Genomic DNA, 13,936 nt, shown 5'->3' on the forward strand with positions numbered 1-13,936 from the left:
TCCCAGTGATGTTTTTGGGCCACTTACAGGGGCAGCCAACGCACCTTGGTCTGGATCTGGGTGGACTCCACTCCATTAGCTCTTCTCCCCTCTCCCCTCCCCCAGGCCCCGTTCAAGTTGATGCTCAAGGTTTTGGCTTAGATTTTGGTCCCCTACCATCGGGATTTATATCATTTTAGGCTTCATCATCATGATCAGTTTAGTTGTGAACAGTTTGGTCATGAGAAAGGTAAGAAAGCAGGACATGGAGGCCCTCTGAATTCCAGAATAAAGCAGTACAGAGGCACGACTTGGAAACAGAAGATGCCAAAAGGAAAAGCTAGGGTGCCCCTTCACCTACTTCACAATTCTGCCAAAAGGTCGGCATTACCACATAACTGACAGGACAATTCCCCAGGCTAGTTACATCATTAAATTGTCACATTTATCATCTGACCCACTCCAGTGTTTGTTGCCTGAGGGCAACTCATTTTTTAATCCTGAATCAGGAGTGTTGGTAATTGGCCAGGCCGCTTGCGGAGATTCAGGTTTTCCAGGGCAACTCTTGTCTCCCTCTGCAGAGTGTGGATTCTCACCAATCCCTCCAAGACCCAGTTGGACGTCCCATCACGCACCTATCAGGTCTGAAACATGCTACATGTGAAGCCGTATTTTGTGATGACATTCCAATGGTGGATAGAGAACTTTTCATGGTTTTGGTGACCAGTACCAGAGCCCATGCAAAAATCATGTAAGTAAATGGAAAGCTTTCAAAAATTTTTTTAAAAGCACACCTGCAGTTTCCCTCAGAAGAATGTGCCTGTTCTGCTGTGTCCTAAACCCAAAGAACCTAAAATTGAAAGAATAAAGAAAAGGTCACCATCCCCAGGAGCAGAAAGGGAGGGTATCTGGAAATGACCATTAAGAAAGAGAGAACAAAAATAGTAGTTATGGGCTCCTTGCTTCTATTCTAACTTCACAATACCTCAGCTCTCTGCTGGAGCCTCAGGCCTGGCTCCCAGGAGTAACTCAGAGTAGGGCGATACTCAGCTGGTGATAAAACCCTGAAATACTGCATTTCTGAATGGTAAATGCCCGGTGTCCTAAGCTTCCTAAGAAAGTCGCTTGCCACAGCCACATGGGCCCCGACCCTCACTCCCCTCCAGTAGCTGAAGTGTTACCCTAACCCAGCAGGGAACCTCCTAGATCCTGGGGCAGGTCAGCTCTTATTGGTCAGGACCTAAGCTGTTGTAATTTTTATTTTCAACAATGTTCTATCTTTCCCTTAGGTCTGGGGCCCTCGAAGTTTGCTGATTTCTACTTCTTAAATATTTTTTTTTTTCAGATCAATTGATTGGTCTGAGGCCCTTGAACTACCTGGGGTGGTCGAGGTGATAACAGCTGAGGACATGCCAGGCACCAGTGGGACTGAGGATGACAAGCTGATGGCTGTAGATGAGGTACAGAGCACGCCTTCTCAGGCGACCTTGTGCAGATAATCACCAGGGTCCGACCTCGAGCTGGTTTGCAATCGCCCCCCTCCACCCACCCCCCATTGGGGGATAGAAGTGCCAATTCTTCCAGCTTCTCTCTACACCTAACATCTTTATTCAGACAGACTTAGAAATTACATAGTAAAAAGGACATTTATTGCAGAAAAACAAGTCCTAGTTTTCCCACTGTGTGCTCTTGAGTCAGTTTACCCTTGTCTGAAGAATGAATGTAGGAGCTGACCGTATCAGGATAGAATACACTAGAAAAACCTTAAAAGGAGAGTACAAAAAATACAGCTACTCCCTGTTATTATACTAAATTCCTCCTTTCCTGGACCAACCCCACATACACACCCCCACCCCCACGGACTCTTACACAGGCCAGTTTTTATAAAGTTGCTCTTGCCATCCTTGACCTTTTAATTCAATTCCACGATCATTCATTGAATACTTGCTTTTGGAACCAGGCTACCCTGGTTCATGTTCCAGCTCCACCCTCACTAGCTGTGTGCCTTTGGGCATCATTATCTGCAAAATGGGAATCATCATAGCACCAACACCGTCGTGTTACTGTGAGATTTAAATGAGCTAATGCATGTAAAATGCTTACAACAGTGCTTGGCCCCCGAAGGCTCTCAGCAGGTGTTAGCTGTACTGTCAGGTCTCAGTGAGTCACACGGACTGTTTCTCCAACCGTGAAATGAATCACTGTTCTTTTGGTTGCACTCCGGACGAAGAGGTCAGCTGTTACTTAAGAGCTCTATTATCTGCGGGCGCCTGGGTGGCTCAGTTGGTTGGGCGGCTGCCTTCGGCTCAGGTCATGATCCTGGAGTCCCGGGATCGAGTCCCACATCGGGGTCCCTGCTCGGCGGGGAGTCTGCTTCTCCCTCTGACCCTCCTCCCTCTCGTGCTCTCTGTCTCTCATTGTCTCTCTCGCAAATAAATAAAATCTTAAAAAAAAAATTAAAAAAAAAAAAAAAAGAGCTCTATTATCTGCTCAGGAGGCCATAACAAAATACCACAGCCTGGGTCACTTTAACAAAACTGAAACTTATTTTCTCACAGTTCTGGTGGCTGATCAACCAAGATCAAGGTGTTGGCAGGTTTGGTTCCTCCCGAGGCCTTTCTTCTTGCTTTGCGGGTAGTCATTCTCTCAGTGAGTCCCCACACGACCTCCTGTCTGTAGATGAGCCTCCCTGGTAGCTTCCTCTTCTTGTAAGAACATCAGTCCTTTGGGTTAGAGCTCCACCCTGATGACCTCACTTAAGTTTAATTACCCCTTTAAAGGCCCTGTCTCCAAATACCGTCACATTGGAGGTTAGAGCTTCAACATAGGAGTTTGGGAAGAAGGAGGGGATTCAGGGTAGTTCGTAACAGGAATCACACTATACAAAAAACACTTTTCCTTCTCTTTAAATTCTACGATGATAACTCATACCATGAAGATGACACGTGTGAACCAGGCTTGACAGAGGACACAACAGATTCCAGTCACAGCCAATCTCACATCCACTCTGGGGCTGACATTCATTTAGTAAAATGGCCAGTGGAATCATCTGTATTATTTAAATTATTTTTTAAATTAATTTTCTTAACCAAGCACATGTGGTTGAATGTGACCTCCAGTATGGTTATTATTGCTAAACAAGAATAAATAAGACACCAGCCACTGTTGAGTAAGACTATTTCTACAGATATTTTTCTACCTGCTTCAGGCATATACTTTCTGCAGGTGCTTTGCGTGGGCCACATCATCTGTGCTGTGGTTGCAGAGACAGATGTACAGGCAAAGAGTGCACTTGAAAAGATAAAGATCACCTATGAAGATCTGGAGCCAGTAATCTTGACCATCAACGTAAGCAGGGGAGGCTGGTTTCTTTCCTGTAAGGTTGTAGAATCAAAAGCACCTTTGTAAATTTCTTTTTTTATTTTTTTAAAGATTTTATTTATTCATTTGAGAGAGAGAGAGAGAGGGAGAGAGCATGTGCAGGGGGAGGGGCAGAGGAAGAGGGAGAAGCAGGCTCCCCACTGAGCAGGGAGCCTGATATGGGGCTCGATCCAGGACCCCAAGATCAGGACCTGAGCCAAAGGCAGACGCTTAGCCGACTGAGCCACCCAGGCGCCCCCACCTTTGTAAATTTCTTGATGCAAGACTAATTCTAACTTTTTCTTGTCACTGACTCGTTCTGGAAAAATCAGCTTTCTCTAGAAGGTATTACTTGTATGAATTAAAATTAGCTTTGGCTCTAAGAAATGAGGAGGAAAAAACACACCAAGAATTGAAGTTTCTTTCTCTCTCACATTCAAAAGATCTAGAAGTAGTCAGTCCAGGGCTTATTTGGGGTTTTATGTTTCAGGGATCTGGGCTCCTTCTATCTAGTTGCTGCATCATGCATGGTTTCTATACTCCACGTCACACTTTGGTCCACAATGGCTGCTGAAGCTTTGGCCATTAAGTCCACATTCCAGACAGCAGAGAGAATGAGATGATGAAGAAGGGCATGTCCCCTCCCTTTAAGGACACTTCCCATATCTCATTGGTTAACACCTAGTCAGATGCCACACCTACATGCAAGGGGAGCTGGGCAATGTAGACTTTATGCCAGGTGACTACATATCCACTAAAAATTGGGTAAGATGATGAGAATGGATATTGAGAACGATCATGTTTTCAAGGTGGGGCCAAAAAAACAGAGTGACTTTCATGATAGAATTCCACAGAAATTTCCCCTCTTATTTTTGGGTCTAGCTGATGGAATACAAATGCTATTTCCAAAGCAGAAAGAATGAAGTTAGAATAGAAAATTCAGATATAGACTGGGATTTGCAGGTTCTAACTCAATGAAGGACAAGTTCAGAGTAACTGAGCTGAGAAAAGCTTTCTTATTTGTGCACTTGTGACAGAAAATAGAATTTTTTCAAAGGCCCCAGTGAACCACTTGACATTTTTTAAATGTGCCTAAAAGGTACAACTTGCTCAATATTCAAAGTGTTAAAAAGGTCATGTTTCTTGATCTTTCTAAACCAAATCAATTCTGTTCCAAATTCCCATTTTGCCAAGTTTGCAAGAAGTCCAGACCCTTTTTCTTGGCTCACTCTCCATCCCTGGGTTGTACTAAGATTCTAATACCAGTTTTTGAAATCTCAGTTCTAATCCCATTTCCTCAAGGGGGAAATGGCACCCAGAAGAAAAACCATGAAATATCCTGGGACTCAGAATGGTTAGAGATCTAGAGTTCTCTCAGAATGGGACTGTCCAGAGTCAGCTAAAAATTTCTTTTGTGAATGAAAGTAGGTAACAAAATAGTCATACATACCAACACTTACTCACCCATCCACCCATTCATTCACTTCAATGCTGTATATATGAGAGGCAGTGGAGGGTAGTGGCTAAAAGCACAGGTTCTAGAACCAAACTGCTAGGTTTGAACCCTGGATGCGCACCTGACTAACCGTGTCACCTTCAGCGAGTTAAGGTGTCATGGTTTCTTCACCTGTAAAATGGAGCTAATAATAATACCTACCTCATCAAGCTGTTACGAGACTAAATGAGTTAATACATGGAAAGCACTTAGCACAGTGCCTGGCACATACTCAATCCTCACTAAACAAAGCACATATTACAACAAGATTATATGATCTCATGACGCATTTCCAGTATGGCGATAAACATACTTCCACATGAACTCGGGTGGCTCAGTGAGATCTTGGTGTAGAAGAAAATGAAAAAGTCCACTATCTGGTACACATTTTCTGCTGCTTTAAGAAATCAAGTATTCTTCACCAGGCAAGAGGCTTCTGAAAGCTAAGCTGGGGCTCAAACGCTGCCTCCATCTCTTATTTGCAGCATGACTTTAAGAAAGGCATTTAACCTCTCTAAACCCAGTCTCTGCATCTGGAAAAAAGAGAGATCATAATGGAATTAATGTGAGAATGCATATACATGTGCTGTGTATTGTGCAGTGCTTGAACAAAGCGAGCCCTTGGTAAATATTGGCAGCTCTCATCATTATCATAACGAGCAAGATAGATGATGAACTCTAAGGCTATTGGAGAGTAAGAATGCAGGAAACAGGTGCCATTCTGAAGTATGGAAAATCACGTTGGGCCAAAAGGCTCAGCAAGGATCAGCTGTTAATAGGTGAATCCACAGAGCCTCAGAGTGGGATGGCTTCCAGTCTTCATGTGTAGTCAGTTCACACTATTGTCGGAAAGAAAACATAGAAGAAAGGGCTAGAAAGGCCCTTACGAGATATGCCAAATACCCAAAGAAATGAACAAACTTCCTACAGTGTCTATTGGGCTTTCTTGCCCAGAGATGTGTTAGGACTTGAGTCTTCTCTCTCAACTTGGCCTCAGTTCTTTAGATCCCTGAGTTAGAGGTTCTTGTATGTGAGCTACCTAAGTCTTACACAAGTATTTTTCTTCAAGGAGAGGTTAAAGAGGGAAGGCCTAGAACCTCACCCGTACTGCAGTTAGACCTATCACCTGTTCCCTGGACATCCACACTGAAGATGAGAAATGAGCATTTATCATCCTGGGCCATCATAGCATCCCCAGATCTCAATTCTTCACATTTCCCTAATCCTTCTTGTCGGTTTTCCCTGCAGTCTAGAAGACGTCCTTCTGACATCCATCTCATCTCTACCACGAGCCCACTACTCTAGTACTTCCTTGCTTGATGATTCCCTTCGTGGTTATTTTAGGGAGTTTACTGGCCTTTGATTAAGAAAAAAAAATGCCATAGGAAGAAAAAAAAATTTTAATTGGCTTGTGTGTTTTTTTCCTATCATTTAGGATGCCATAAAGCACAACTCATTCCTATGCCCTGAAAAAAAACTTGAACAAGGAAACATTGAGGAGGCATTTGAAAAAGCTGATCAAATTGTTGAAGGTAAGTGATTCAGGATATTTAATAGAATCTTTGCACGATTTCTATTTCAAAGCAGATACTGAGAACATGTGATTTTCTCTCAGAAGGGTATCCTCTAAAGACTCAGAACTTTGACAAATTTCTCTTATAGCTCTTCCTCTCAGATTATGTGTGTGTGAGAGAGAGAGAGAGAGTGTGTGCGTGTGTGTGTGTGTGTGTGTGTTGCCTTTAGAGGTGGGGGGTGGGGAGCAACAGAATATATAGAAGAAAAATCCCTAGCACTTTGATTAGTCAAGGACAGAGGAATAGAACCAGACACTTTGAACCTGTTATCCAAAACTGTAATCTCAGAAACAGATTGCCCTCTGTTGCCACAGGACAAATGCCTGATCCATCAGTTCCTTGGTCTGAACAAATCCAGACTGGTCAGTCCACATCTTACTTGCTTTTCAATTCCTCAACATAGTAGTTTCCAACTAGCACACGCTTTCAAGAATTTCCCTATCTTGCACTTAACAAGAATTTCCCTATCTTGCACTTAACAGGAGAGGTCCATGTTGGAGGACAGGAACATTTTTACATGGAAACACAAAGTGTGCTTGTTATTCCGAAGGCAGAGGACGAAGAACTGGACATTTATGTGTCAACACAGGATCCAGCCCACGTGCAGGTAAGGCCCAGGATCGCCTTTACCTTCCCAAATTCCTAATTCCATCATGGCCTTTGATGCCCACAGCCTCACAGTTGGCAGCCATTTTACCTGTAGAAACTTGATGTCCAGGTACTAGACCCCAGTGGAGCAGCTAAGATACCAGAACACTTTTATTTTGTCTGGTCTTGTCAAGTAAATAAAAGAACAGTCGAGGTGAAGGGGATTAAGAGTACACTTATCATGATGAGCACTGAGTAATGTAGAGAATTGTTGACTCACCATATTGTACACCTGAAACTAATATAATATGTATGCTAACTATACTGGAATTAAAATAAAATAAAATAAATTAAATCAAATTTAAAAAAAAGAACAGCCACAGTCACTTGAGATTTAAAGAGAGCATTCATTTGCAGCATGCTTAAATGAGCTCTATGATTGGATAACAACACTAAATAATATCCCGTATGTGGTTTTTCTCTAAAATAATCATTACAGATAAACTTTGGAGTGAACACATCACTTTGTAGCACATTTTCATTTCCCAGTTGCAAACTGCCCTAGGGTTTTTAGCTGCAAACATCTTCTTTAGCAAGTTGTCCTGAGTTTGCTGATTTTCACCTTGTTGGGACTTCAGGTCTAGGCATTTGGCTATGATTCCAGCTTCTGACAGGAATCTAGGACTCAAACAGTTTCCCTTCTGGAAAATACCATTTTTCTGCTGGAAAGGCTGTTCTGTAAGATTAACGATGTTTATGAACTCAATAGAGCTCTGCAAGACAGATTTAGACTATCTTAGTTTTTTGTTGTTGTTTTTCTGATAGTAGGTATGGATGAATATTGCTATGATGTTGTTTCAGAAAACAAAAGGATTCTTTGCCATTTCTTGGAAAACTTTTCCATTATCTAACTTTTACAGAAAACAGTGTCCTTTACTTTAAACATCCCCATCAATAGGATCATCTGTCACGTCAAACGGGTGGGTGGAGGTTTTGGCGGGAAAATAGGAAGACCAGCCGTATTTGGAGCTATTGCAGCTGTGGGCGCTATCAAGTAAGTGCACTAGGGGATATAGGAGGGTATAAAATGTACAGAGCTAAGGGTAAATCAGTGAGTCACTGAGGGTCACTTGGACTGCTGTCACAACCACCTGAGTGTCCTTGGGCAATTCAGGCTCCTGTCTCTTTTTCTTTATAATTATAGATAGAGTACCCACCCTCCTAGAGTTATTTGAAAAGTCGAATGTACACAGGACTTCAAATAGGCTAATTTGCTATAAAAAGGAAAAGTGATATTATTAGTTAAATAGTTCCAAGGCTGAGGCTGCCCTGGCCTTGAGTTTCAAGGAAGGTGACCCATTTAGGGGTGGGACAAGTATCCTACCCAAGTGGAACACCAAGGGGGTGGGTCCTCCCCCACTTTTCCTTCCTACTCTAGCTGCAGACAGGGTGGAGTGAGGAAAGAAAGGCTCCCACCCTCTGCCTCTCTGCACCTGGGAAGGGCTGGCTATTCAATGTTAGTTTAATGATAGATGACATCCTCAAAGAAAGTTCCCGGGCTAACCCCAACCAGAAAGCTTGCTCTTTTGCTGTTTATGCTATTCCAGTTGCTAGCTTTTCAGATCCTTGTTCATTTTCTACGACTGTTTCTTGGTAGTAACAAAGTACTGTCAGAGCCCCAGTCAGCCCACAAAGTTCAAAGGTCCTGCTTCCTTTGACAAATTCTGTGTAGTTCAGAGCTAGCTCCCAAAGCACTCAGATGTGTGTCTTGTTCTGCAGTGAGAGGTGGAAAATCACAAGATCTGAATGCCATCTCTAGTTCTTTCCATAATGAACCTCTCTATTCACACCCACCAAGAACCCAGCAAGGGATAATCAGTTCATCATGCTCCCACTAGGCGTTGTGCCTTTAAGACTATTCAAGCATTACCGCACATTTGAATCATCCAGGGAGCACTTAAATCCCAATGCCTAGGCTGCCCCATAAAGATCCAGGCATCACTGTATTTGAAATTACCCCGGTGGTGCCACTGTGCTGCCAAGTGTGGGAACCAGCGCCTTAGGCTACAAGCCTGCCTTAGCACACATCTGCATGCATTCGGTAGTTCCCAGAGTAGGCTTCCCAAACTGTTGATAATAAGACTCTCCCAGGCTCATAGAAATCCCTGCCTCCCCATCCCAGACCCACCAAATCAGAATCACCAGGGGGTGGACCCAGAAACTTTACATTTAACTGATGCTCCAGGTAGTCTTCACCATTAAAAAAACAAAAACACAAACACAAAAAAGCAAAAAAAAAAAAAAAGGAAACCTCGTGCCAGAATTATAGTTTTCAACATGTACCTGAAAATACCTGATAAGAATCACTGAGAAAAATGCCAATTCTAGGGCCCCTCCCCAATGTATTGAATGAGAGTCCTAGTGCTAAGGCTCAGGAATCTGAATTTTCACCAAAATACCAGATGATTCTTTTGCACTCCAAAGAGTCCAGAACCACTGCCCTAGAGATACAGAAAGGCTAACGCTCCGAATACTGAGGGCCCAACTTGGCCAACAGGGTAGCGTTCATGGGTAGAAATGAAGATGCTAACCAGCAGGCTAAGGACAAGTACTTGGCCTTGTTTTTGCAGTTGTGTTGTTAAGTTTGCATTTATCTATTTGCACTCTTTCTCTTTTGTAACTAGTGGTGGGGATATGCAAAATGGCTGGATCTGGGTGAACATCAAATCTGAAGCCGTAAGAACGCAAGTTAGGGACGCCTGGGTGGGTCAGTCGGTTAAGTGTCTGCCTTCACCTCAGGTCATGATCCCGGGGTCCTGGGATCAAGTCCCACATCGGGGTCCCTGCTCAGCGGGGAGCCTGCTTCTCCCTCTGCCTGCTGCCCCTGCTGCTTGTGCTGTTTCTCTCTCTCTGACAAATAAATAAATAAAATCTTAAAAAAAAAAAAGAACACAAGTTAACTGGCATGTGACATTAATCGCTTTAGCTAGATCTCCAACCATTGAGTTATAGGCTACAGCGACAGTAGTAATTTGGTCACATGTTAATTCGGATCAGTGCCCAGCTCGTTGTATGTGCTCAGAGAGTATGGTTGCATATCAGTGCCCAGCTCATTGTATGCACTCAGGGAATGGATGGTTAAATGAATGGCTGGATAAATGGGTGGGCGAATGGATGTAGGATGGATGGGTAGAAAGGTAGATAGATGGATGGGTGGGTAGATAGTTAAATGAGGGATGAATAAATGGGTGGGCGGATGATAGATGGGTAGATGGATGAATAGGGGAATGGATGGATGGGTGGGTGGAAAGGGTGGAGAATCTAAGATTTGTTTTCTTTAGAACTGGTCATCCCATTCGTCTTGTTCTTGATCGTGAAGATGATATGCTAATAACAGGGGGAAGGCACCCATTATTTGGAAAATATAAAGTGAGTATTAAAGGTGAAATTATTAAAATACCTCATTTTATCTGAGTGGTTTTATAATTTTTTATTATTTTGATTTTGCTACATTCTAAAAACAATAATCTTACCTAAAATATTAAATGAAAATGCTGTGTACTTGAATACTCATAAATTTTATGAGGAAATTTTAGTAAATCTAGTATAGATTATGAAGAAATTGAATGATAACACAATTTCAAATGATAAAAAATTATTGAAGGAATAAGATTTTCATTGGTGGTTCCTCAAAGACAAAAAATGAAAGAAGCTACAAGGACTTGTTATACCAAAACTTCCTGACTATAAAAATATTTTGTGTAGCGGCACCTACACAAAAGTGTGGCTCAGTCGGTTAAACATCTGCCTTCAGCTCAGGTCATGATCCTGGAGTCCCGGGATCAGCCCTGCATCGGGCTCCCTGCTCAGCTGGGAGTCTGCTTCTCCCTCTGCCTGCCCCTCCCTCTAACCGCCCTCCCCGCCCCCCTCGCTCATGTTCACGTGCGCACTCTCTCTCTCTTTCTCTCTCTCTCTCACTCTCTCAAATAAATAAATAAAATCTTAAAGAAGAAAAAAAAAGAAAAATATTAAAAAGAAAATATTTTAAAAAAAGAAAATATTTTGCAGTTGAAATGTTTGGAAACAATTTTACCACTGTAACTACAAAATCATTTTTACAAGTGTTTCCACTAAGTTGTTATGAAAGTGTCACAAAAGTTCTTTGCAAATAGGAAAAAAAGAATCCACTAACTAATGAAATAATTTTATATTTTTTCAAACCACACTCATTGCATTTTATACAACTATGGCATAAGCACCATTAAAAATACTGTTAACATCTAGTTGACAACAATAGTACTTTTCAAATTTGTGACTGAGTTCTTAGGATAGTTCTAATGTAATGTTTCTATATCAAAGACGTTTTATCTGGGAATTGCTTAGAGCATACACATAGCTAGATACTCTACCTGAGGTCACTGCCTTAGATTACTAAAGTATTGTATTTCCTGGGTTACTAAAGCCATACCACAGCACCATTTTATTTCTTCCATTGGCATTAGTAATTTTTATAATTTGGGAGAAAAGGACCACACTTGGCCATTAAATTTTTTATTTGCCTTCAAATGCACAGAGATGAATACAACTACTATTATCTTCTAGCACCAAGAATAATGTAGAGGCACATTCTAGGATTATGGCAGTGTGTTTTGTTATGGTGGTTGTTGAATTCTTTGGTTTTGGCCTGAGTTATAAATCAGACTTTATTTATATTGCATTATGAGACTGTTTTAGTACTAGTCTTTATTAAGAAGGTTCTAGACTGTAAATATTTTGGTAATTATAGTAATGTAAAATATAATTAAAATGAGGGAAATAGACTTTAGAAAATCCAAATTTTATTTTATTTTTAAAGAAATATAATTTTACTTCCAATATAGTAAGCTGTGGGTGTGAGAGAGATGTGTCAGTATGTGTATATATATAGAGAGAGTGAGATCCTCATTCAAACCTAGCTAACCAAGTTTTGCTGGGTTATTCAGAGCTATTTGTAAATTAGCATAATAGGTGTTTATGTGTAAATAGGTTCTTCTGAAATTCTTGAAAAGTTTATAAACAGTTTAAGAATTCTCTCTACTACCTTACTTATTATACCGTTTTGCTTAGCAGTCCTTTCTTCATGAAAAGTCACAGGTAAACTTCAGCCTAACCTTTGTCAAAATTACCATAAATTCTGAATTTGTGGATTTTTCTACACGTGCTAAGTGCTCTGCTTTGTTATCTCCATAGATGATGATAGCCATACGGTTGTACCTCAGAAAGGCACAGGTACCAGGGCCAATCCTTTTCTGGTGGAACTACACCAGGAAGCGGGAGATTTTCCATCTGGCCTGTGCAGACCAATGGTCTAGGTGGGTGGGAGGGGAGTGGCAACTTCAGGAAAATGCAAGGTGCTTATTTGAGTCCCAATAAGAACAGTAGCACTAGCTCACATTTGTTACATCCTTAATCACAAACAATCACATTTGTTACATCCTCAATCAGAAAAATGCAAGGTGCTTATTTGAGTCCCAATAAGAACAGTAGCACTAGCTCACATTTGTTACATCCTTAAGCTCCCTAAAATGAGAGCAGCCGTTCTCATGTCCTTTCCCCAGCTTCAGCTTCCAAGGCTTTCCCATAATGAGATGCACTCTGGAATTCCAGAGACTTTTCCACAAGGGGGAGAAACTACAGACTAAATTAGAAGGAAAACTAACAAAAAGTGAAGGAGATTTGGGGCACCTGGGTGGCTCAGTTGGTTAAGCATCTGACTTCAGCTCAGGTCATGATCTCAGGGTCCTGGGATCGAGCCCCCGTGATGAGCCCACCGTGGGGCTCCTTGCTCAGCAGGGAGTCTGCTTATCCCTCTCCCTCTGCCCCTCCCCCCACTTGTGCTCAAGCTCTCTCTCTCTCTCTTTCAAATAAATAAATAAAATCTTAAAAAAAAAACAGTGAAGGAGATTCTTCCAGGAATAAAGAAGAAGAGGGTAGCAATTATACACCAGGAGGCAAGCAAGGACTTTGGAATTCCATACTGACTGTGAAGCCAGAAAATGATGCCTCAAAAGGATAGGGCTCAGCAAAATTCAGGTCAGGAGGCCTTTGTCAGCCAGGCAATGAAAAAAAGGGGATGGCCAGGAGTGGTACACCACCAAGCAAATGGGAGCAGAGTCTGCCTTCAGTTGTGCCCAATCCTAGAGCTGGGTTGTGACTTAAACTTGGCTTGTAAATTTTAAACAGATCATAATATGTCCTTCATTTGGTGACAGGTGGGATTCATGAACAACGGGCGAATCAAAGCTCTGGATATTGAGTGCTTCATTAATGGAGGATGCATGCTGGATGACTCTGAGCTGGTATGTGCATCAGAAACCAGCACCATCTTTAATCCTGAATAGAATGCAGAACTTCTAGATGAGTCTTTACGGAGCATTTTTCTTCAAGTACTTACCCAAGTTCCACAAGCAGTTAGACTCGGTACTTGACTTTTACAGAAAAAAAACAAAGTATTGTCCAATATATATTAATATCTCCTTTCACTTTAGGTAACAGAATTTCTCATATTAAAGCTGGAAAATGCATATAAAATCCGCAACCTCAGGTTCCGGGGCCGTGCATGCATGACAAATCTACCATCTAATACAGCCTTTCATGGATTTGGCTTCCCACAAGGAACCCTGATAACAGAATCTTGCATCACAGCTGTGGCAGCCAAATGTGGCCTTCTGTCAGAAAAAGTAAGGTTGTAATCAAGGTCGTAACCAAGGTTGGTGAAGAATCAGATGAGGTAGGAAACTAGCTACCCAAGGAAAGACCCTAGAAGAACCACTCAAATTAGCCCCAGCTCAGAATTTGAGGTAAATTAAGTGCTACCTGAAAGAAATGACTTTCCACTATCTTCCTACATCCTTATGCAAACAACTTTCTGTTTCTTTCTTTCTTTTTTCTAATTTGTACA

The 13,936-nt window shown here is 41.9% G+C and overlaps 1 protein-coding gene across 1 annotated transcript in view; it reads left to right on the plus strand.

Annotated features, from left to right (window-relative positions):
* Nucleotides 1–13,936, plus strand: part of LOC118539774 (aldehyde oxidase 2-like) — an 81,764-nt gene that overhangs the window by 33,149 nt on the left and 34,679 nt on the right. Inside the window, exons 17-25 of the mRNA XM_078070028.1 lie at nt 561–730; nt 1,325–1,439; nt 3,205–3,327; nt 6,270–6,366; nt 6,891–7,015; nt 7,917–8,050; nt 10,338–10,425; nt 13,248–13,334; nt 13,524–13,715. Of these exons, the coding sequence (XP_077926154.1) occupies nt 561–730; nt 1,325–1,439; nt 3,205–3,327; nt 6,270–6,366; nt 6,891–7,015; nt 7,917–8,050; nt 10,338–10,425; nt 13,248–13,334; nt 13,524–13,715 (1,131 nt within the window). The remainder of the gene's footprint in view (nt 1–560; nt 731–1,324; nt 1,440–3,204; nt 3,328–6,269; nt 6,367–6,890; nt 7,016–7,916; nt 8,051–10,337; nt 10,426–13,247; nt 13,335–13,523; nt 13,716–13,936) is intronic.

The sequence above is a fragment of the Halichoerus grypus genome, chromosome 4 (assembly GCF_964656455.1).
Source record: "Halichoerus grypus chromosome 4, mHalGry1.hap1.1, whole genome shotgun sequence".
NCBI lineage: Eukaryota > Metazoa > Chordata > Mammalia > Carnivora > Phocidae > Halichoerus > Halichoerus grypus.